The sequence below is a fragment of the Lotus japonicus genome, chromosome 5 (genome assembly GCF_012489685.1).
Source record: "Lotus japonicus ecotype B-129 chromosome 5, LjGifu_v1.2".
NCBI classification, from domain to species: domain Eukaryota; kingdom Viridiplantae; phylum Streptophyta; class Magnoliopsida; order Fabales; family Fabaceae; genus Lotus; species Lotus japonicus.
This window is the reverse complement of record NC_080045.1, coordinates 17,946,944-17,967,450: the sequence shown is the minus strand read 5'-3', so window position 1 is coordinate 17,967,450 and position 20,507 is coordinate 17,946,944. Positions and strand designations below refer to the sequence as shown.

Below are 20,507 nucleotides of genomic sequence, written 5' to 3'. Positions count from 1 at the left end.
CTTGAGTTGTTTCGTCGTCGTCATTCTCTTCTTCTTCCTCTTCCTCCTCGCTACTTTCTGATTCCTCAACTTGAGGAGCTGGTTGGGCCCGGGGAAACGGAGAATCTGGAGGGCCTTCAATCCCATTGGTGGTTACTTTCTTAAACACTCCCATGGAGCTTAAGTCGAGGTTTAGGGCCAAGTAGCGAACCTGGTCCTGGGTGGTGCGGAATCCGAGCTTACGTTGATTGGCCCCTGCCAGGGTTAGGGAAGCTTCGAGCTCATTAACATTGACGTACGCTTGCTCTAATTTAGCAATGACTTTAGCTTAATGTCTTGATCTCTGGAGGCGACCCATTCCTCCTGCTCGGCGAGCAAGTTGTCCTTGTTGGCCAATTCGATTTTAAGTTTGCCGACCTCCTTGTTCAGTACCGCCAATTGCTGCTCATGGGTTAGTTTTTGTTCCTAAAGGGCTTTCTCAAGCACACTGAGCTTTTCAGCAGTCTTCGTAACCAAGCCACGATAGCGCTCAGACTCGATGTCGCGACGTAGAACATAAGGCAATGGCCTTCCGTTCCATTGTCAGTGCAATCTCATGGTGACCAAAGGAATAGGAGAAGAGGCTGGCAGCGTGCAACACGTCAGCGAGGGCTTCCTTCCTTATGGCCTTCATACCTTTTTGTTCGACGTGATGGTTGAACTGTTCAAGTTTAAAGTTGTTGATCATGAAGCTCAAGGGATCAAAGTCGACGTCGGCTACGACGTGGCAAGGATCTCTTTCCCCTTCTTTTTCTTCCTCGCCAGTCTGGGGAGATTTTCCTTTGTCAAGTAAAGCGGGGTTTGGCGATTGTTGACCAAGGGTGGTTGATTTGGAGTTGGCGGCCTCACCATGAGGCCTTGGGGTGGAAGGGTCCTGAATTTAATGCCACCGCCCTGGAGGGTGTTTGTTGTGACGGTGGTGGTTTCAGTTTGGGTGGAGCCCTAACTCTTCAAGGCTTCGGTGATCTTTGGTTGTTTGTCTTCGGCGGTTGACTTCTCAGATTTCTTCTCAGAATGAGAAGTCTTAGAGATTTTTTCACCTTCTTCGAAGACTTCTTGCGGCGTTTCCTTTCCTTCTTCTAAAGTTCCTCGGGAAAAGAGGGAGGAAACTCAGAGGTGACTTGGGCTTCAAGCACAGCGTGCAGGGCTTCATCAGTGAAGTCCATGTGGCCTGAAAAGCAAAAACAAATAGTTAGAACATGGCGAGTAAAATTTGTAGGACAATAGAAAGTTAAGTATCTACCCATGAATTTGTCTCTCGCCTCATACTTAGCGGCACTTAAAAGTTTAACGTTATCAAGCATGTTGAACTCGGCAAGAAAATGGATGACCCTTTTGTCTTCATCGGTTAGGGAATCATCAATGACTTCCATCACTCCCACTGGCTTATAAGTCCAGTAAAATGGGAACTGGGCGGTCCCATCTCTATAGGTGAAAAGTCCAGGGTATTTATGATGGATGATGACCCAGAAGGATCTCCGGGCGAATGCGTTCTTGGCGTTACTCTTAAAAGGCGTGAAACGCCTGCGTTCCATCCCCCTATTTACGCACCCAACCGACTTTCCCTCAATACTTGAGTGCGCTAAGGTTTCCTGAATTACGCTCCGATTGTTCCCTGGTTTCCTAGTGCTCGCCAATTTGGCCAGCGTGTCCGCCCTTTGATTTTGCGTTCTAGGCACAAACTCCACAGTCACTTCCTACAAGCGACTCATCAAATATCACACGCGCTCCAGATATTTGACCAAGTGGGGTTCCTTCACCTGGAAAACCCCATGCACCTGGCTTGCAACCAACTATGAATATGTCCTAATGAGCAGGCTCTCAATCTTCACTTAAATCGCTAACTTCAGTCCTGCAATCAACGCCTCATACTCAGCTTTATTGTTGATAGCTTGAAATTCAAATCTCAGAGATTGCTCCAAAATCACATCTCCTGGACCTTCCAGTGTCACTCCGGCGCTGCTCCCATTTCCATTTGAAGAACCGTCCACGAACAATGTCCATTAGGTGTTGACCCTCTCGCCAGACTCCGACATCAATTCGACCAAAAAATCGGCCAAGGTTTGCACCCTCATTTTCTCACGCGTGTCATACTGCAAACCATCCTCCGAAAGCTCCACTAACCATGCCACCAAACTCCCTGATAGGTCAGGTTTTTTAAGGACCTGCTTGAGGGGTAAATTTGTTTGCACCTTTACCGGGAAACTCTGAAAATACGGCCTTAACCGCTTGGCGGTTACAAGCACCGCCAATGTTGCCTTTTCAATTTTATGATATCTGACCTCAGCGCCCTGTAACGTGTGGCTCACGAAGTACACTATCCTTTGCTCGCCATCAATTTCCTACAAAATCACAGAGCTGATCGTATTCTCACTGAACGAAAAATACAAATGAAGAGGGAAACCTTATATTGCCTTCGACAGTATGGGCGGGGCGGACAACAATTCCTTTAGGCAAGAAAAAGCTTCTTCACACTCGGCGGTCCATTCAAACGCCGCATTCTTTTTAAGGCACTTGAAAAACGGCGCTGACTTGTCGCCTGAGTGAGGCAGAAACCTTGATAATTTCGCGATTCGTCGCGTTAGACGTTGAACCTCTTTCGCATTTTGAGGACTCTTCATTTGTTGTATGGCTTTGAACTTGTCTGGGTTGATTTCGATCCCTCTAGATGTGATCATAAACCCCAAGAACTTCCCACCTTGGATCCCAAAGGAGCACTTTTCCAGGTTAAGTTGCATGTTGTGTGTAACGCCTCGATTTCTCGAGTGTCATACAGTAACCAATTAACCAATTTTCGTAAAGAGTTTTCGTCGATTCCCTTATTAATCTTGAATTAATGACAAAAGTTCAATTATACAATATTCTTGAAACTTAACCATTTCGAACTTGCGGAAATAATCATCAACGTAAACCTCAAACTTTATTAATCATTGAAAAGAGTATGAAATAAATATCCGAAAGAAAACTTCAAAGTAAATTACATCAAGTTAAAATATCCCAACTAAGATAAAGTAATGGTTCAATGCTTCCAAAACTCGGTACTCTCAACCCAAAAGGAAAAATGGATGTCTCTCAACCCAACCATATCCTTGGCCCCTTCCTCTTTATCTTCTTCCTCTTCATCAGGAGTATAGTCGTCGTCCGGCAGTGGCTCGTCACGTAGTATCAGCTCCCAAGAATGAGTCGTCGTCGTTATCTTCACGACCATCTACCCCCCCCCAAATAAACACATAAACAAGTAGTGCAAGGGTCAGGTTCCACAACAAATCATGCATAAACATAATCACATCTCATATAAACTTTAATCATATGAACATAACCACCTGTCATAACTTCTCTTGTATTAATAGCACTAATTGAGTTAGTAACCTACTTCTCAGTTAGACTAATGTTTCCTCACGTCACACAACCCACCAAAACTCCTTGGCCAATCACATACATCCGCAGATGTACAATCACATGGATACGCAATGATCCACAATTTACAATTCTCACGGTGACCGCAGTCAACCAAATCACGAGGATCCACCGATCCACAAAATCTCCCTCGCGTGCAAGCTACCATTTGTCTCTAACGGTACCATCGTTCTCATGGCCCATAGTCTTCACTAGACCTATGTCCGATTTATCACATTTACTTGCAAGCGAGTTATATCTCATTATCTTTGTATTTAAGGCTCTAAATTCAGTCCTAGAGTCTTATCAACTTTAACGACAAATAATAAACATAACGACAATAAATATTCACAACACCAATGGGAATTACAGCTAGGTGAGCGACCCATGGTTCCTCAGTCAGGCGATATTCATAACACAAAAAATATCCCTAACCACATTCGCATGCTTCTCAAACACATAAACATGGCAAGATAACCAAAACGAGATGTCTAACAACCGGTGCAAGAAAAACGACGAAAAGGAATAGCTCGAACCCTAAAACTAGGTTCGGCCGAACCATTTACATGGCCCTAGGGTTTTTCAAAAACTTTTCCTTCTTCCTTTTCAAGTCCACTAGCCTTAGATCAGCCCTCAAACATCAAACTGATTCCTCAAATTTTCCAGATTTGATTAACCATCAAACATCATGTTGGAAACACTCGAAAAGTAAGCCAATCTAGCAAGTAGTCACATGAATTTCACATAAAGTCATAGATCTATGACAAGTATATCAAATGTGTATTAATAAGCATGCATCCACTGCACAAATTTCCAGCAACAATTATACTCACAAAACATCAAGAGAAAACCTTCAAGATCATCACTTTTCCTCATAGAAATTCATAGCATCTCCTAATCACATATTCCTAAACAAAAACTTCAAACATTTTCGCAACTTAGTTTTTGACAGCTGGGACAACATGCATTTAAACTGGTCTACAGAACGCATCTTCCAACCAAAAATCACGTATGATACCTTTCTGGAAAGCTAGTTTAAAGATCTACAACTCTCTAGTAAAACACTTTTTCATCCGACGTCCAGAAATGGGTGATAATAGGCCCTGAAGTCCACTGTCCAGTACAGAAAACTGGCAGAGAAACTTCCGCCTCTAAATTAATTTATAAACCAATTAAGCACAAGGTTTAAGCTATATTTCAACAACAAAGATTCAGTTAACACGTGTCTCATAACATGCTTAAATTTCCAGAACCAACAACACTCAATAAGTCTTCATAAAAGTATGCCAAAGATCACAACATCACAAAACAATCATGATAAAACCCTAACTCTACCATTTTCCTAAGAACAAGCCCTTACCTGGCTAAAACCTTGATGAAAGAAGAATTATTTGCTGTAAAAAGAACCCAACAACTGTTGTCCAATCCCTTTCTTTCTTCTCCGCTCTATCTCTCCCTCTCGTTCCCTCGATCTCTCTCTCTCGCGCGGCTTCCCTTCTTCGTGCGTGCGGCGGCCGGCGATGCTAGGGTGCAAGGAGGTGGCGGCGGCTCTAGGTTAATCACTAGGGCTGCTGCTGCCTTCTCTTCAAGTCTCCTCTCCTTTCCTTTCCCTCTCTCTCGGTTGCTCCCTCTCTTCTTCTCCCTCTCTTACTCGATTCTCTCTCTCGGCCTCTCCCTTCTTTATCTCTTCTTTCTTTTCTTTTCTTCTCTTCTGTTTTTCTTACGTGTGTGCAGCACTTCTAATTCTGCATGAGGAGGAAGAATAAGGGTTTCTCCCCCCCCCCCCCCACCCCTTATCACTTGCGGCTACACTCTAGATGGGCTAGGGTTTTGATTTTTCTTCTTTTCAAGCCCAAAACAAGAAAACCCTGAACCCGATTACCCACTTAAACAGGTCTGAATCAAAAGAAAACTCAATCACTTTTTATAAAAACCAGATTAAAACCGGAATTAAAAGGAAAATCAACCAATTAATCCGCTGGCACTGTACAGCCAAAACTATCGTCACTAAAACTTTGATATCTCGGGCTACCGATATCGGAATGACCGGAAACCACTTGGAGAATTTTCGTAACTTAAAGGGCTACAACTCTCATGAAGAACGTTTTCCCAAATGAGGTTGGTAAGACCCTCTAAAAATTCGCACAAGGTGACGGCCAGAATCTGTCAAAACTCAAACCTTGTCAGAACCTTCATTTTTATTCAATCTCTCACTTGAATAGTATAAAATGAGTTTAGGGCCTTACATTGTGCTTACGAATCTCGCAAAAAGCCTCTGACAGATACTCATAATGGTTCGTTCCCAACACCGATTTTACGATCATGTCATCAACGTATACCTCCATGTTCTTCCCGATTTGATTGACGAACACCCTATCCATCAGCCTTTGGTAGGTCGCACTTGCATTCTTTAGCCCAAAAGGCATTGTACGATAACAATAATTCACTCTGGCGGTCATGAAGGTTGTCTTATCTTCGTCCGATGGGTACATGCAGATTTGATGATAACCGGAATACGCATCCATCAAGCTGAGAAGTTCGTTGCCTAATACGACACAGGCTTAATTCCTAGATTCAATGCTAACTTATGGCAAATGAAGTTGGGATCTATCCCAGGAATATCCTTGCAAATCCATGCAAACAGGTCCAGATTCTCGCCTAATAGCCTTCCTAAGCGTGCCTTCTGGTCCTCAGTAAGTCTAGTCCCAATCATCAAGACTCACTCCCCAAACTTCAGTGCCTTGGTCTCCTCATTTGGGGTGGGCCTATTCAGACGCCCTTCGCCCCTTGATTCAAATTTTTATACAAGAGTTTCTATCTCGTAGCATTGATGTCCCGTTGTGGCGTTCTTCCTCCCGTACAAGTCCAAACAATTGTTGTAACATTCCCTGGCTCGCTGCTGATCAACCATTATCCTTCCGACCTTCCCGTTGTCCAATGGGTATTTAACCGCAGATGACCCGTCGAGATGACAGCGCACAAACGATTCAAAGTGTTTCTTCCAATGATCACATTGTACGAGGCCACCACTTGCAGAACCAGGTACCTTACCTTCAAAACCTTCACATTTTCATTCTCACCAAATATTGTGTTCAAATCCAAATTGTCCTCGCACCCACACCTGCTCACCGGCGAAACCTACAAGAGTTCTCGTGTAGGGGGTCAAGTCATTATCGGTCAAGCCCAACTTGTCAAACGCATCTCCATAGATGATATCAGTTGAACTCCCTTGGTCTAAAAGCACGCGCTTGATATCGAAACTGTTGATTCTCGGCTGGACCATAATAGGATCATCTTTATGAGGCTTGATTCCTTTGAAATTGGCCTTCGTAATCGTGATTTCCGGATGATCGAACCCAAAAGGTATTTCCTGGACATAATTCACTGCCCGCACAGGCCATTTACGCGCAGCGTGTGTGTCGTCGTCACCGCCAAAACCTCCGACGATCGTAATGATGGTCCCCGCCGGCGAGCCCAATTCCTGAGAAAACTTTTCCTCCGCCGCACGGGACTTGGCCACCAAGGTTTCCTTCTCCTGCTCCTTCGTCGGGGCTTGCTGGCGGTCATCCCGCTGAGCGTACCTCCTGAGATGACCAGCCTTGATTAACTTCTCGATTTTCTTTTTCAAAGTGAAACAATCGTCAGTGTTGTGACTGTAATACCCTAATTTTTATTATTATTATTTAGAAATAATAATAAGTGAGGAGTTTTATTGATGAATGAGTTTATTGATTGAGTTGTTTGAGAATATTACGTGACCTTGTATGATTTTTCGAGTGGTCTTAACAACCTAATTTGAAGAAACTTTCTTCATAAGAATTGTAGATCTATCTGTTATCTAAATTCTCCTTTTGATTTCATGTCATTCCGACCTCTGTAGCCCGAGTTATTCACGTTTTAGTGAGCAGAGGTCAAGCTGTACAGTTTTCACGATTTTGCTACAAGATAGAGGGCAATTTGAGAAAAACCCTAACCTATGCTAGGTTATGGCCGCCGGCCACATTGAGGGGAGTGGGGAGGGTTTTTTTTTGTTTTAATTCTTTTAATTAGTAATTAGAGGGGAGTGGGGAGGGTTTTTTTTTTGTTTTAATTCTTTTAATTAGTAATTAATGGAATTAATTAGATGTTTTGGGCTTGGGCTAGAGAATGAGGAAAAGAAAAACAAAACCCTAGGCCTATGTGTGTGTATAGCCGCCGGTTTTGGTGACGAAAAGAGGGAGGATTTTTCTTTGTTTTCTCTATCACCAAAAGCTGAGTTAGAAGGGTTTCCATACACACTTTCACGTGAAATATTCAGAGAAGAAAAGAAAGAAAGAGTTGGAGAGAAAGAGAGAAAGAAAACTCGAGAGGGAGAAGAAGAGGAGAAGAACTCGAGAAGAAGAGAAAGAGAAGCCGAGAGAGAGATCAAGGATGAAGGAGGCTCGAACCAGAGGGGAGCAGCAAGGAGTTGTCTTCTTCATTCATCATCTTTCATCACCCTTTCATACCAAAAACTAAGGTGAGGGCAGATCTGGTCCGGGTAGAGTCTAGGCGAGTTTTGTGATGAAAATCTATGATTTCATGTGGGAAAAATGCAAATTTTGGGTGGGTTATGCTATGGGAATTTATTTGCATGATGAGAGACTTTGTTTATGTATGAATATGATGGAATGCTTCTGTTTTTGCCATGCTTTTATGTGATGCCATGAATCCTTGTTGATCACATGTGAAAAGTTACTATTTTTCCACTATGTTGCCTAGATTTGACTTGTATGGTATAACATGCAATGGATCTGAATTTTGATGAGATTTTATGATGAAACCCTACTGGAATTAGGCTTGAGAAACTTGATCCAACAAGATCAAGAAAATTTGGAAAACCATAGCCTAAACATGGTCACGGCCGAACCCTATTTTGAGGGTTTCGGTGGATTTTTCTTATGTTCTTTTACCTATGTATTAGCTTGATGATTTGGTACTGAATTTAGTATTATAATTATGAGAACATGAACATGTGATAAGTGATGTTGATTGGCCGAACCCTATGCTCTCTAGGGATGAGGCGTTTGTCTTGCTTACTTGATGAGAGACGTATCATGATTGATGCTCTTGTGAGGAGAAGGGATTAAACCCTAGACCTCTTAATATTATACTATGTATGATGCCTTAATAGCTTACTTCTATAACATGACTTTAGTAGTAAAGCCTAGAGATTGCGACTTCTCTTGCAAGTAGTGATGAGATGGTTATAGTGCTAGGGTATAGGCTATGGACCATGAGAACGATGGTGTCATTAGAGACAAACAGTTACTTGCACGCGAGGGTGAATTTGTGGATTGACTGTGTGGTCTCCACGTGATAACCATGATTTAGTCATGGGATAAGGATTGACTGTGTGGTCTCCTTGAGAATTTATGGATCGACTGTGTGGTCTCCATGTGACTTGGGTTGACTGTGTGGTCCCCTTGTGATTGTTCATCTGCGGATGATCGTGATTGGCCAAGGTGAATGTGGTGTTTGTGTGATGGTGACGACGTTAGCCTAAATGAACTATTAGGTTGCTAACTGAGTTATGAATATATATATACTCTTACTTATTCATGTGACAATGTGCGACTTATTTGTTTTATTTACGAATATGGCATGAGATCTGACTCTCTATTATCTAGTATTTGTTTTGTTCTGGGGGGCCCAGATGGTGCGGACCACGAGTTCGGTGTATTCCTGGACACTGACACTCCGTGACGAGGAGAACGACGATGCATGGGTGTCCGACTCACACCAGGTGCGTCGCATTTATGTCGGCGGTGCTAAGCTTACGGGACGTGACACCAGAGGAGGAGTTATCGAGATTCAGGAGCTGGAGAACGGGAGGGTGAAGATGCCTTATGCACCCCCTAGTTTCCATTTCCCTATGGACGCGGGTTCCAGGACATCATCTACACAGGTATCTTAGGAGGAGCTAGATCCTTCGGAAGATATGGAGATCGCTTTGGGGCAGCCATTGGCAAGACCCAGTGCACCATCGGTACGAGACTTAGTGGCCGCTCCCGACGAGCAGAAGATTAAGGAATAGGGAAAGTCGCGGAAGAAGCTTAGATGGTTCTTCGATCGGCCGGAGCCTATAGAAGTAGATGAATCAGAAGAATAGTCCAAGTGACCTTTACTTTCCTGTTGGGCTGAGAGACCGTTAGCACCGTACTTTATTTACTTTCTCACTTTGGATATGTCTTTTTGAAAGAGTTGATGTAATCTTACTTTGAGGATCATTTCAACATTTATCTTTATTATGTTATGGATTATTTTAATGACGAGGTTTACGACTTTTTCTTTTATTCCGCAAGTTATTTAATTTGGCTAAGTTTTCAAGAGTTTCGCAATAAATAAACTTTTATCATTAATTGAAGATTAATATTTGAATCGAAAAAAATTCCTTGTGAAAATGGGTTCTTTGGTTTCTGTGTGACACTCGAGAAATCGGGGCGTTACCTACCTACTGTGCGATGATATTCGCACCATTTGTTCGTGTCAACGCCTCTCGGCGGACGCTTTGGCAATTCAGGCTCATCGACCATATTTGTGGCTTTTATTTCGCGGAAAATGTCCGTCAAATTCGCGTCTAACGCCACTCCTGGCTCTTGCTGCTGTTGCCAAGGGCGACAACGCTCGAAGTTATCCTGCGTTGGGAGCAACGCCTGCTTAGATGGCCTTGCCTTAGGGTAAGCTCTTTCCTCCATACGTTTCCTGTCTTCTGCTTTCTCGCTGCTGAACTTATCCTTCCCGAGTTGCTTTGACGAGACCCCTTCCTTTTCCGATCTTGCACGCTTGCGTTTGAAAGCATCATCCTCCTCATCCAGAATGTATGTATGCGCTCGTGCTCGTACCTCTACCATAGACTTCGTCGGTTTCCTGCTTAACTTGCTATTCAACGATCCAAGCCGCAAACCGTTCTTGAACTCTTGCGCGCATGCGCGCAGTTCAGAATCTGCCACCTTCACTGACGCCGCACTGAAACGCGCCATGTATTGCTTCAACGAATCGCCTTCCTACTGACGAATGTTGAACAAGTCATTGATCGTCACCTGTTAGATCTTATTTGCTGAAAACTGAACCAAGAACTTCGATGAAAAATCTCGAAAGTTTGTTATCGATCCACGAAGCAAAGTCGTAAACCACGCCATCGCCTTCGATTTGAACGTCGACAGAAACAACCTGCATTTTACTGCATATGAGGCCGCATTTATCACCATTTTTGTGTTGAAATAAAGTAGATGATCCATTGGATCTCTTTCTCCGCTATAGGATTCCAAAACTAGATTCTTCATATTGTCAGGAATGGCGACATTCTCCACCTCCGCTGAGAAAGGACAAAAGTCTGCAACCGTGTCGGCTTCACGAACACTGTCAACATGGTGCTCCTAGCGAAAGAAATCGAGCAGCGCTTGCAAATGATCATTTCGCTGTTGTATATCGCTTATGTTGCGCATAAGCTGCCTCCATTCACCTTGCGTAACTGTCATTTGTGGCGACGGCGCTGGTAAAAGTGAGTGGACTGGTGTTCGCGGTAGCGAAGGTGACGGTGGTGGAGATAGTGGAGGCGAAGGTGGAGGAGGTGGCGGTGGAGGCTGGTTATTGTTCCTTAGCTCCAATCCAGGTGAAACCGCCTCCCGCTCTACATCCTCGTGTCGCACCCTCTCCTCCATGCCTGGCTGTCAGGAACGAATCGGAGGCGAGATACGCATCCGTTCTGGTGATTCGCGTCGTTGTCGATGTCGAGTCTCCATGAAACTCCGGAAATCTACACTGCTCACCAACGTGCAACCTATCCACGTGATCTGGGAATCAGGAATTCACCGATCCCCACAGACGGCGCCAAAATGTTCTTGGTTCAAACACTCAAGGAAGGGGTAGCCCCTAGAGAGTAGAGAGATTGCACTAGAAAGAGAGAGAATAACTGAATTTCATGTGTATGTATTGATCAAATGAGCAAAAGTCCCTTACAATTGGTGAATGTCACCTATTTATAGCGTGGGGGTTGGATTTCCTGTGTAACCCCCTTTATTTGGCCTATTGGGCCTCGCTAGCCGAGACGCAGCTATCTGACCAGGCGCCCGCCACTTGGTGAGGAACCCTATGGGCGTAGCAATGGCTCGCTCAGTCTAGTATGCATGTAGCCGTTAATTGGCACAATCACAAGATCCTAAATGCACGAGTTTCATAATATCATGAGAACTCTTTTTTAGACATTCACAAGAATACTAAAGATAAGAGACACTAGGAAGATAGTCTTGACTCTTGAGAGACTATTTCACCTTTGTTCAGAATTATTTATTGAAAAATTATTCTCTTTAAAAAAATCAAGATACCAAATGATCCAACATTACACTTCCCACACCAAATATTTTGTATTTCTATCACAAAACACAACCAGGGCTATCAACTGAGTTTTTTTTTTCCTAATCAGAATGATTTTAAAATTGTTATAGTTTTTTGTTAATCTCAATACCCAAAATCCACATCAAATGCCTACTAATATTTATTCAAAACAAAAATTTACCTACCATTTTTTTTTTCCAATCCTAACGCCCAAACTATGTACTTCATTCGAAGAATAGTAATTAATTATGTTCACTTATACTTATACCAATAAAAAAACATGCAAATTTAATATAAAGTGCACTCTTCATTTGATGAGAAATTTCCAATAATGAATTTTATATAAAACCCAAAAATAAGGAACTAGGGTTGATATAACATATAACATATATGGGATAAAAAACACTAATTAAGTTCTAGAAGTACGCATGTGCATCAGTTTCGGGAATAGCTAAATGAAAGAAAACGTATTGAAAAAACAATTTTTTTCTCAAGTGCAAACAAGACCATAACTCCATATTGACCCGTCCCATAAAAAGTTGACAAAATCTAACTTCAATACAAATTTCTCATCCTCTTGATATAAAATTATCGTCAAGCTTCATTCTAGTTTGAGCTTTCCAATTTATCATTTGATGGTATCTGCATGCAACCAGTAAATAATTTAAGAGGCCTTCAGGTCCCAAAGAAATGAAAACCATTGCGTAGTATACTTAAACAAACAAGTATCTTCGTTGAAAGTAAAATCAGACAATGCACAAGCACAATATATTTCAAATTTAAATTTAATTTGTACCTTGAATTGAAGGCTTATTATTGTAGTTCTCAATAGAATATCTCCAACTATCAACCTTAGCTCTTTCACAAAATCATCACGGGAAATCTGTTTTGCCTGAACTAGAATGATGTGACGTATTAGAGATATTCCCCAATGAAAATAAACATGTAAGAATTCGAGTTGTTGTACATACCTTGAGTAGTTCATAATGTGTTAAGATAAGACTTATATCCCCAGGAGAAACCTTGTCACTGATAGCGTCAATAAGCATGCGAAATGGCAACCAAGGAGAATTTGGAATTTTTGGTGTGCTTGCAAACCCATTTGTAGTTATTTCCTAAGGTATTCCACAACCACAAAAAATTCTTCAATAAGAATTAAATTTAAATATTGTAGAATTTAAAATAAAAATAAATCTAAAAGCACAAAGCACCCACAAATTGTAAATGAATAATTGGATATGTTTATCAAGCAACAAATCTCACATAAAACACTAGAGAGGAAAAAAATATGAGTTTCTAAAACAATGACGGCATAAAGAGATATATTCCTTAAGGATGAGAAGAATTAGTTGACCAAATCACAAACAAAATATTCATATGATCATATCCTTAAATTAGGCAGTATATTTGTTGGTTCCTTCCAGAAATTCTTCTATAAAATAAAGACATATCAAGTTAACCACTTTTAATTTTTATAGAATAGAACAACCACGTCAACTTTCTTATCAAGAGAAATTAGAACAAAAAATTTGTATTTAAAATACAAGGTGAAAAGGTGAAGTCATTCTTAGTTGAGTTAAAATTTTTCTATTTGCAAAGCTTTTACATAGAAATCTTGGAAAACATAAGATTAAAAATCCATATCAAATAACTTACATTATTCATTGAAGAGTCTGAATGTAACATATCACTAGAACCATGAGTAGTATAATTGGCCCCAGAATGATTAGCACTAGAATCATTATTCTCTCCCACAGTTCCACAAAAATTGTCTGCAAGAAAGCACGATGTATTAGTGACCCGAAAGAAACGATTTCTCAAAAGGAATAACACTATATAGCTTAAAAGGTTATATATTGCACTGAGCTAGTAAGTTCATCAATCTGTTAAATGTATAAGAGCCTAATCTTCAGAACTTTTTCATTGGAAACAAGAAATCATAGTTATAAATTATGTTTCCTTTTATCAACCCACTGAGTACTATTTATATAGTGACAAGAATATACCACTTATTTTTGCTAGTAAAACATATCAGAATATAAAATACACCAAAAAAATAAAGAAACAATGTATATTACCTTCAGCATCCTTAGAGACCTTGAAACTAACAACAAATTCTAGATAGATGTGAGTGTTTAAATTGATATTCCATACTACATAGTCTCTTGGACAATGGATATCATCCACCCCATTATCATATTCAGAGTTGCTGGGTTGAACCTGACATGTTCTGTTGCCAATGCTATTATTAAGAACTTCCATGTTTCCCATTATTACACGACAAAGAACCAAGTGTCGAACACTATTTTCGTCAATATCACAATAACGAGCACTGTAAATATGGAAAAATTTAATCTTCTTATCAATACATAAAATATGTTATTTTTTAAAGTTGTTGACATGAAAACTAACCTTGCATAAGGGCATGTAACAACTGAAAGATGGACACCAACATTGTATGTACCTTTGGCTGCACATAATGCACAGTGACCAAGTCCATACTCCATCATTGTAGATAATTCTCCTTTAGAAATAGGAAGCCAAGCATATCGAATATTAGCATCCCCATGGAATTCTTTTGTAATTTTAGCTTGCATTTGAAATAACTCCAATCGTGCTTGCATTGATGCACTTGAGCAGTGAAATGTCTCCACCATCTCAAAATCAGCACTTCCAACACTAGTCATTCCATTAAGGAACATCTCATGTACAAGGTTCAAATCTAATTTTCCTTGTACAAATTCAGTGCATAGAACTAAACCTACTTGATTTTGTGGAATGGCCCCACAACCATTTTCACTGGGCAATCTGTTTATCCTATTTCCAATTTTCACTTGAGTATCCTTTAATAATGCATTGGACTCTTCAAAACATTCCCTCAACTTGGATTCATCAATTCCATTCACTTTAATTTCAACAAGTTTCATAGCCTCTTGTTTGCGTAAATTATAAGATTCTTTATCTGAAGCAATATAGACTTCGGGGAAAAAGCAGCACCCTGCCTCATCAATCCATGCTATGGGTTGTTGCAAACCAGTATCCAAGTCCACTTGATACATGTGTAAGAAATCTAGAATAAGATGGTCATTTAACCCTATTTCCAGAATTGGCTTTTTTATTTCAAAATCATTCTTAACAAAGTTAACAACATATTTAGGATAGTCCAACCATTCGCCATTCTTGTAGAACATCACACGTTCAGGTCTTCCACTCTTCTTGTAGTTCAAATAATATCTAAGAAAGTCATATCTACTATATCCACTATGAGGACCAATAATTTTCCTTTTGCTTCCATACTTTTGATGTGCAACAAAACAAGTAGCCTTCGTTTGCCTCACTTCAGTTCTATCTTCCATTTCTATATACTAGATAAACACACACAAATATAAAAGATCAGATTTAGCACTCAAATAGAACACTAGACCTTGAGAAAGATTATAGACATTGTAGAGACAATGGTGAAAATAATGACATCAAGCATATTTGGCAGTTATTGGTTGTTTAAATATTATAAGAATATTCAAATAATATATAGGATCATGTATAAATTTTACATATTGGATAATGAGGAGTTCATTAATAAAAGTGTTTCATGTATGAAAAATCAAGTAATCTAAAATACTTGCACGAGTTTATGGAAAAAAAGGAACAACAGTTTTAACCATGCTCGGATATGGTATGACCTAAAGCAACCATCAAGGAAAACTAGTCTCCACTTTTGAAACATCATCTCCACCATCCATGAAAGGAACAAGTTTTCAGACTCAACAAATCCTTCTCACAAATTTACACTTAATTTCATTTTTTATTTTGAAAACAAATGTTTAAAAAGTGATAATTTACTATTCTTGTAGGGTGTCTTCATTCAAATTCTTCTTTTAAAGTAAAGAAGTCACAGAGGATTATTTTAAAAAATCCCATGATAGGGCTATACACAACATAACAACCAAAGTACAACAAATAGTACTTGAATCTAAAAAATGAAGCATAAACAGCAAAATTAAAGCAGAAGTGAAATTTTAAAAATGAAAATAAAATCATACAAACTTGAGAAATGTCACTAAAGTGACAAAATGCACACATTAACTATTCTATGCATATCAGCACTACAGTTAGAATTCAAACTGCACGTACCTTGCCTAGAAACAGTTTTGCTCATAGTAATGGAATTTAATGCAATAAAAATGTGATTTTTTTTTAAAAAAAGCGCTTTGTATGATTAAAATAACAAGGTCGTAGCAGTGCCAAAGTGATCCAAAGACGCCCTTCAAAAACTCACACAAATTGAGTTGGATAACTTGGTCATAGAAACAGGTGCTCTAGAGGTGGTGGAATGCTTCCATGGAAGGAGAAGTGTGGCAGTGATAGACCCTGTTATTACTGATTGCAAGATGATGGCATCCCAATTTATAGTTTTAAATGTAATTCATGTTAAGAGGGAGGGAAATAGGTAGCACATACATTTTCCAAACACTTTTTGGTGGGATGTTTTCCCTTTTCAAGTGAATTCTGCTCTTTAGCAGATGTATTTCAAGTTTCATTTGATTAATGCATATAAGTATTTCCTTTCAAAAAAAAAACTCCCTTTTAAAATATTAGAAAAAGTTATAAAATATAATTTTATCTTTGCTGAATAATTTTATCATGAGAGACATATTCCACTGTGACGACGGCATTAAAAAGCGAAAGATAAGTACGTTTATTTCTTAAGCATTAAAGATTGAAATATGCTGTTCAAAAAAGATTGAAATATGATTTGATTTAAAAATAATTGGAAAATTAATATCATGAAATTAAATTTACCTGATAATAAAATGATGGAGGAAAATAGTGGCAAATGGAAGAAATTTTCCGGCTCAAGCTACCTCAAGATTATCAAATCCTAGGAACAAAATTGTTTTTTCTCCGTTAGAATAGAACTATAGGGTGAAATGGTGAATGGTCACACATTTATATAAAATGCAAAAACTTATTCCTTTAATGTACATTAAATACATTCAAAAAAATGTACATTAAATGTATATGAAGATGCTTTTTTTGTACATGAAAATGCTAATTAAGAACTTTATAAATCTTAATTATATTATTTAAAATACATGCCAATTATTAAAATTGAAAATTAAATATGAAAATTATTTTTCAATTTAAGGAGATTATTCTAGTTATTACTAAAACTTAAATTGTAAAAGTCAAAATTAAATTTTGTGTATTGAACTATTAATTACTTGACAAATTAAATTAAAATTTTATTATTGGTATTAGGTTATATTAACTAACATCGATGATAAATTTTTAAATTTTATTTATCATTCCATGGGAGTTAATTATTAATTTTGACTTTTTTAATTTATCATACAAATATACAATATTAAGGTTTATTTTTTTGGACTTTTTTCTGTTTTTTATTAAAGTTAATTTATGATAAGGTTTCATATATACTAACTAGTTAAAAAAATCATTTGATTATGGTATTTTTTTTTGAAAAGGATTATGGTATTTTGCTTACAATTTGATTATGGTTTTAACTAAATCATGTACCGTCAAAAAGAAAACTAAATCATGTAAAACAAATGACAATGATAGTGCACTTAATTAAAACCATTGACGAAGTTATTGTTTATATTTATGATGAATTATTGTTAAACAGTTAATTATATAACAAATACTTCGTAATGCAAATTTATGGTAGAAAATTTATGGAAATTTCTAAATCATTGTTAAAAATGGAATTTGAAGTTCTTATATTAGAAATGAAAGAAATACATACATATATAGTAAAAAACAATAAGGGGACATAAGTAAACTATATATATCATTTGACTTTCCTCTTGTTACCAAAAAAACTATATATCATTTGGTTTGTTTAAGTAATAATGTTTTTTTAACATGTTTAAGTAATAGTGGTCATCATTTTTTTTATGCTTCAAAAATTAGTAATAATGTTAATCATAAAATATTTCTACTAATATATTAAAAAAAATGTCAATATTTTTTGCGTATTTAATTCGTAATGCAAATTTATGGTAAATAATTTATACAAAACTTTATGCAAATTTTTAAATCATTGTTAAAAATGAAATTTGTTTTTATATTAGGAATGAACGAACTACAAATAGTAAAACAAATAAGGGGGACATAACACGTGTAAACTATCATTTGGTGTGTTTAATTTTTTCTAAGTAATAATGTTCATCCTTTTTTATGCTTCAGAAAATAGTAATAAGGTAAATAATAATAAAATTATACTAATACATTAAAAAAATCAATATATTTTTGTGTATTTAATTATTTTCGCAATATCAAACTAGGTATGACCACTATGTCAATAAAATTATACTTCACTGCATTATATTTCATAATTGATAAAATTATATTTATTAAAACATATTACTTATATTTTTTTTTGGTTGAAAGGAGGGTTAAAACCCGAAAGGAAATATTACTTATATATTTTTTTTTGTTACAAAGGAGGGCTAGCGTCTAAACAGAAAGCCAAACAAGAACATAACACTGGAGAAAACCTCCAGCAGCATCAAACAACAGCATGCTTGAACAGCGAAGAGGAGGGCCCTCTAAAAAATGTAGCCCAAGGGGGAGCGCATGAGCCATGCTATCAAGGGAGTCAGCGACTTGGTTCGCCTCACGACGAATATGAATACACTTCACCACCCAACTCTGATTAAACCAAGCCCGGATCTGATTCACCAAGGAAGCATACATGTGCAAAGGAGGGCAACCGTTGTTGTTCAAATTCACCGCAACTAGGGAGTCACTCTCCAAAATAACACGCTTGAAGCCACGATCCCAAACCAAAGATACAGGTGAGAAAATAGCCCAAAGCTCCGACCATTCGAGGTTCCAATGTTCCTAGAAAAACCAAACAACCACCTACTGTTTGAGTCACGGCAGACCCCGCCACACCTCGCAAGCATCTTTGGGTCACGAACCGACCCATCGGTATTACACTTAACCCACAATTCAAGAGGAGGAGATCACCCGATCTGCATATGCTCGTAGTGACGACTCTCAGGCGCAGATGCTGACAACGCTGGTCGACAATGATGGTAGTCCAGCTGCAAACGCATGACAGTCGTGAGAATATGGTGGAGCGAGGAGTCAGTTCCCTGAAAAACCGAGCTAGCTCGAGCTTTCCACATATGCAGCATAGTTTCATCTTCCAGCAAACACATGGGGCCTCGAGGATTATCAGTCATGGATGCTTGCCAACGTCGGAAGTTACCCCAAACCCCATTATGCACCACTCACAATAAGAAATGACAGACCTTCGCTAGCCCATCCCACCTCCAAACCGCTTTCCAGTTCAACTGATTCCCCGAATCTGGCATCGCTTTGGCATCGTAGGCAGACTATAATATTTTACATGATTAAATATATATTTTTTTATAACACTTAAATACACTCATATATGACCATAATCTCTATCGGTATTATTGCCACAAATTGATTTTTTTATTATATTTGACTAATGTGGTCACCCATTTTAGAATGGTTGCCTATCATTTTTGGGGCTATGATACATTTACCTTGAACTTCAATAACTTACACCGCAATCTCTTCTCATTGGATTGTGTGGCGCTGACACACTTTTGACTCACTATTTCTTTTCCTTTTCTTTCTCCCCCTTCTCTTCCATATATTCGAACTTCTAGATGACTAGATCAATATTTATCCATTTCTTTAAATATAATTTTAAAATAAATTATTTCTTTGTTTGGAGCAATAAATTATTCTGTAAAAAAATTATTTGTAATGAACTTTTTTTATTAATTTGTAGATTGACTAATTCCTTTTCGTGTTCCTTCTTTTTTTTTTTTCAAAATATGATTAAAATATATTTGACTTTTATTTTCCTCTAAAATAATCCTCTTGAAAATAAAATAAAAATTATTCATTTTATTTTATAGCTCAACTAAAATATATTTATTTTACAAAAAATACATATTATCAAGTTAAATCATTAAATTTTAATTTAGTTTATTATTATTAATATTAAAATTTAGAATAAGTTGTTTTTAGAGTATAGAAATATTTGCGTAGATCTTTTCCCCATCCTGTGCTCACTATGTCTGTTTTGGCTCCAAGGGATTTCCTTCTTGTATAGCATTTTGATGCTGCCATGTTTTCGTCCTCCTTGTATCTGTTTGTTTGTTTCTTTCTTTCTTTCTTTTTTTTGGTCGAATTTCTTACTTCTTTCTCTGCGTTATATCCAGATTTCTGTATGGGCCGAAAGTGCCTTTACTTCTTATCAATATATCTCTACCTTTTCCCAAAAAAAAAACTATTAATATTAAATTTATGTTTTATTTCATCTATGTACAAAAATAAAATTATGTTTCATCTAATTCAATTGATATATAAATATTGATAATGATTAAGATAATATGATAAAATAATATATAATTTAATTAATATAATAATACTGTAAAAGCATTAAATCAATGTGGTCCATTCTTTCGAGTCACTTTATTTGTAGATGAAATGAATATGAATAAAATATATTAGTATTTTTTAAAAAAAACTGAATTTTATTAGTAAAAGAAAGTTCTACATAAAATAATATATTAGTATTTTTACACATTTTTTTTTATAGGCAAATGTTAGTGGTTAGTTGTTAGTAAGTTAGAAAATCCCTTCAAAGTTCTCTTCCGGTATTCGAACCCTGGACCTTCTCCTCCCCACCCTTATGTCCCCTAGCTCTTACTACTTGAGCTAACCCT

At 37.9% G+C, this 20,507-nt stretch overlaps 1 protein-coding gene across 1 annotated transcript; it reads right to left on the bottom strand.

The window, feature by feature from the left end:
* Positions 1 to 12,375: 12,375 nt before the first annotated feature.
* LOC130719212 (inactive poly [ADP-ribose] polymerase RCD1-like) lies at positions 12,376 to 15,125 on the bottom strand. The gene is made up of 6 exons (XM_057569844.1): positions 14,182 to 15,125; positions 13,848 to 14,101; positions 13,426 to 13,541; positions 12,741 to 12,884; positions 12,566 to 12,661; positions 12,376 to 12,411 (listed from the first exon to the last, which is right to left on the bottom strand). Exons 1-6 carry the CDS (start codon positions 15,123 to 15,125, stop codon positions 12,376 to 12,378), a joined length of 1,590 nt encoding a protein of 529 aa, XP_057425827.1.
* Between the last annotated feature and the right edge of the window lie 5,382 nt (positions 15,126 to 20,507).

Bases quoted from the DNA above. Each gene is read 5' to 3' on its own strand.
- LOC130719212 (XM_057569844.1), bottom strand. From the start codon at position 15,125: ATGGAAGATAGAACTGAAGTGAGGCAAACGAAGGCTACTTGTTTTGTT. The intron at 13,542-13,847 runs GTAATATACATT...GCTTTCTTGCAG, and splicing joins GGTCTCTAAGGATGCTGAAG to ACAATTTTTGTGGAACTGTG. The intron at 12,885-13,425 runs GTAAGTTATTTG...GGAATACCTTAG, and splicing joins CAGACTCTTCAATGAATAAT to GAAATAACTACAAATGGGTT.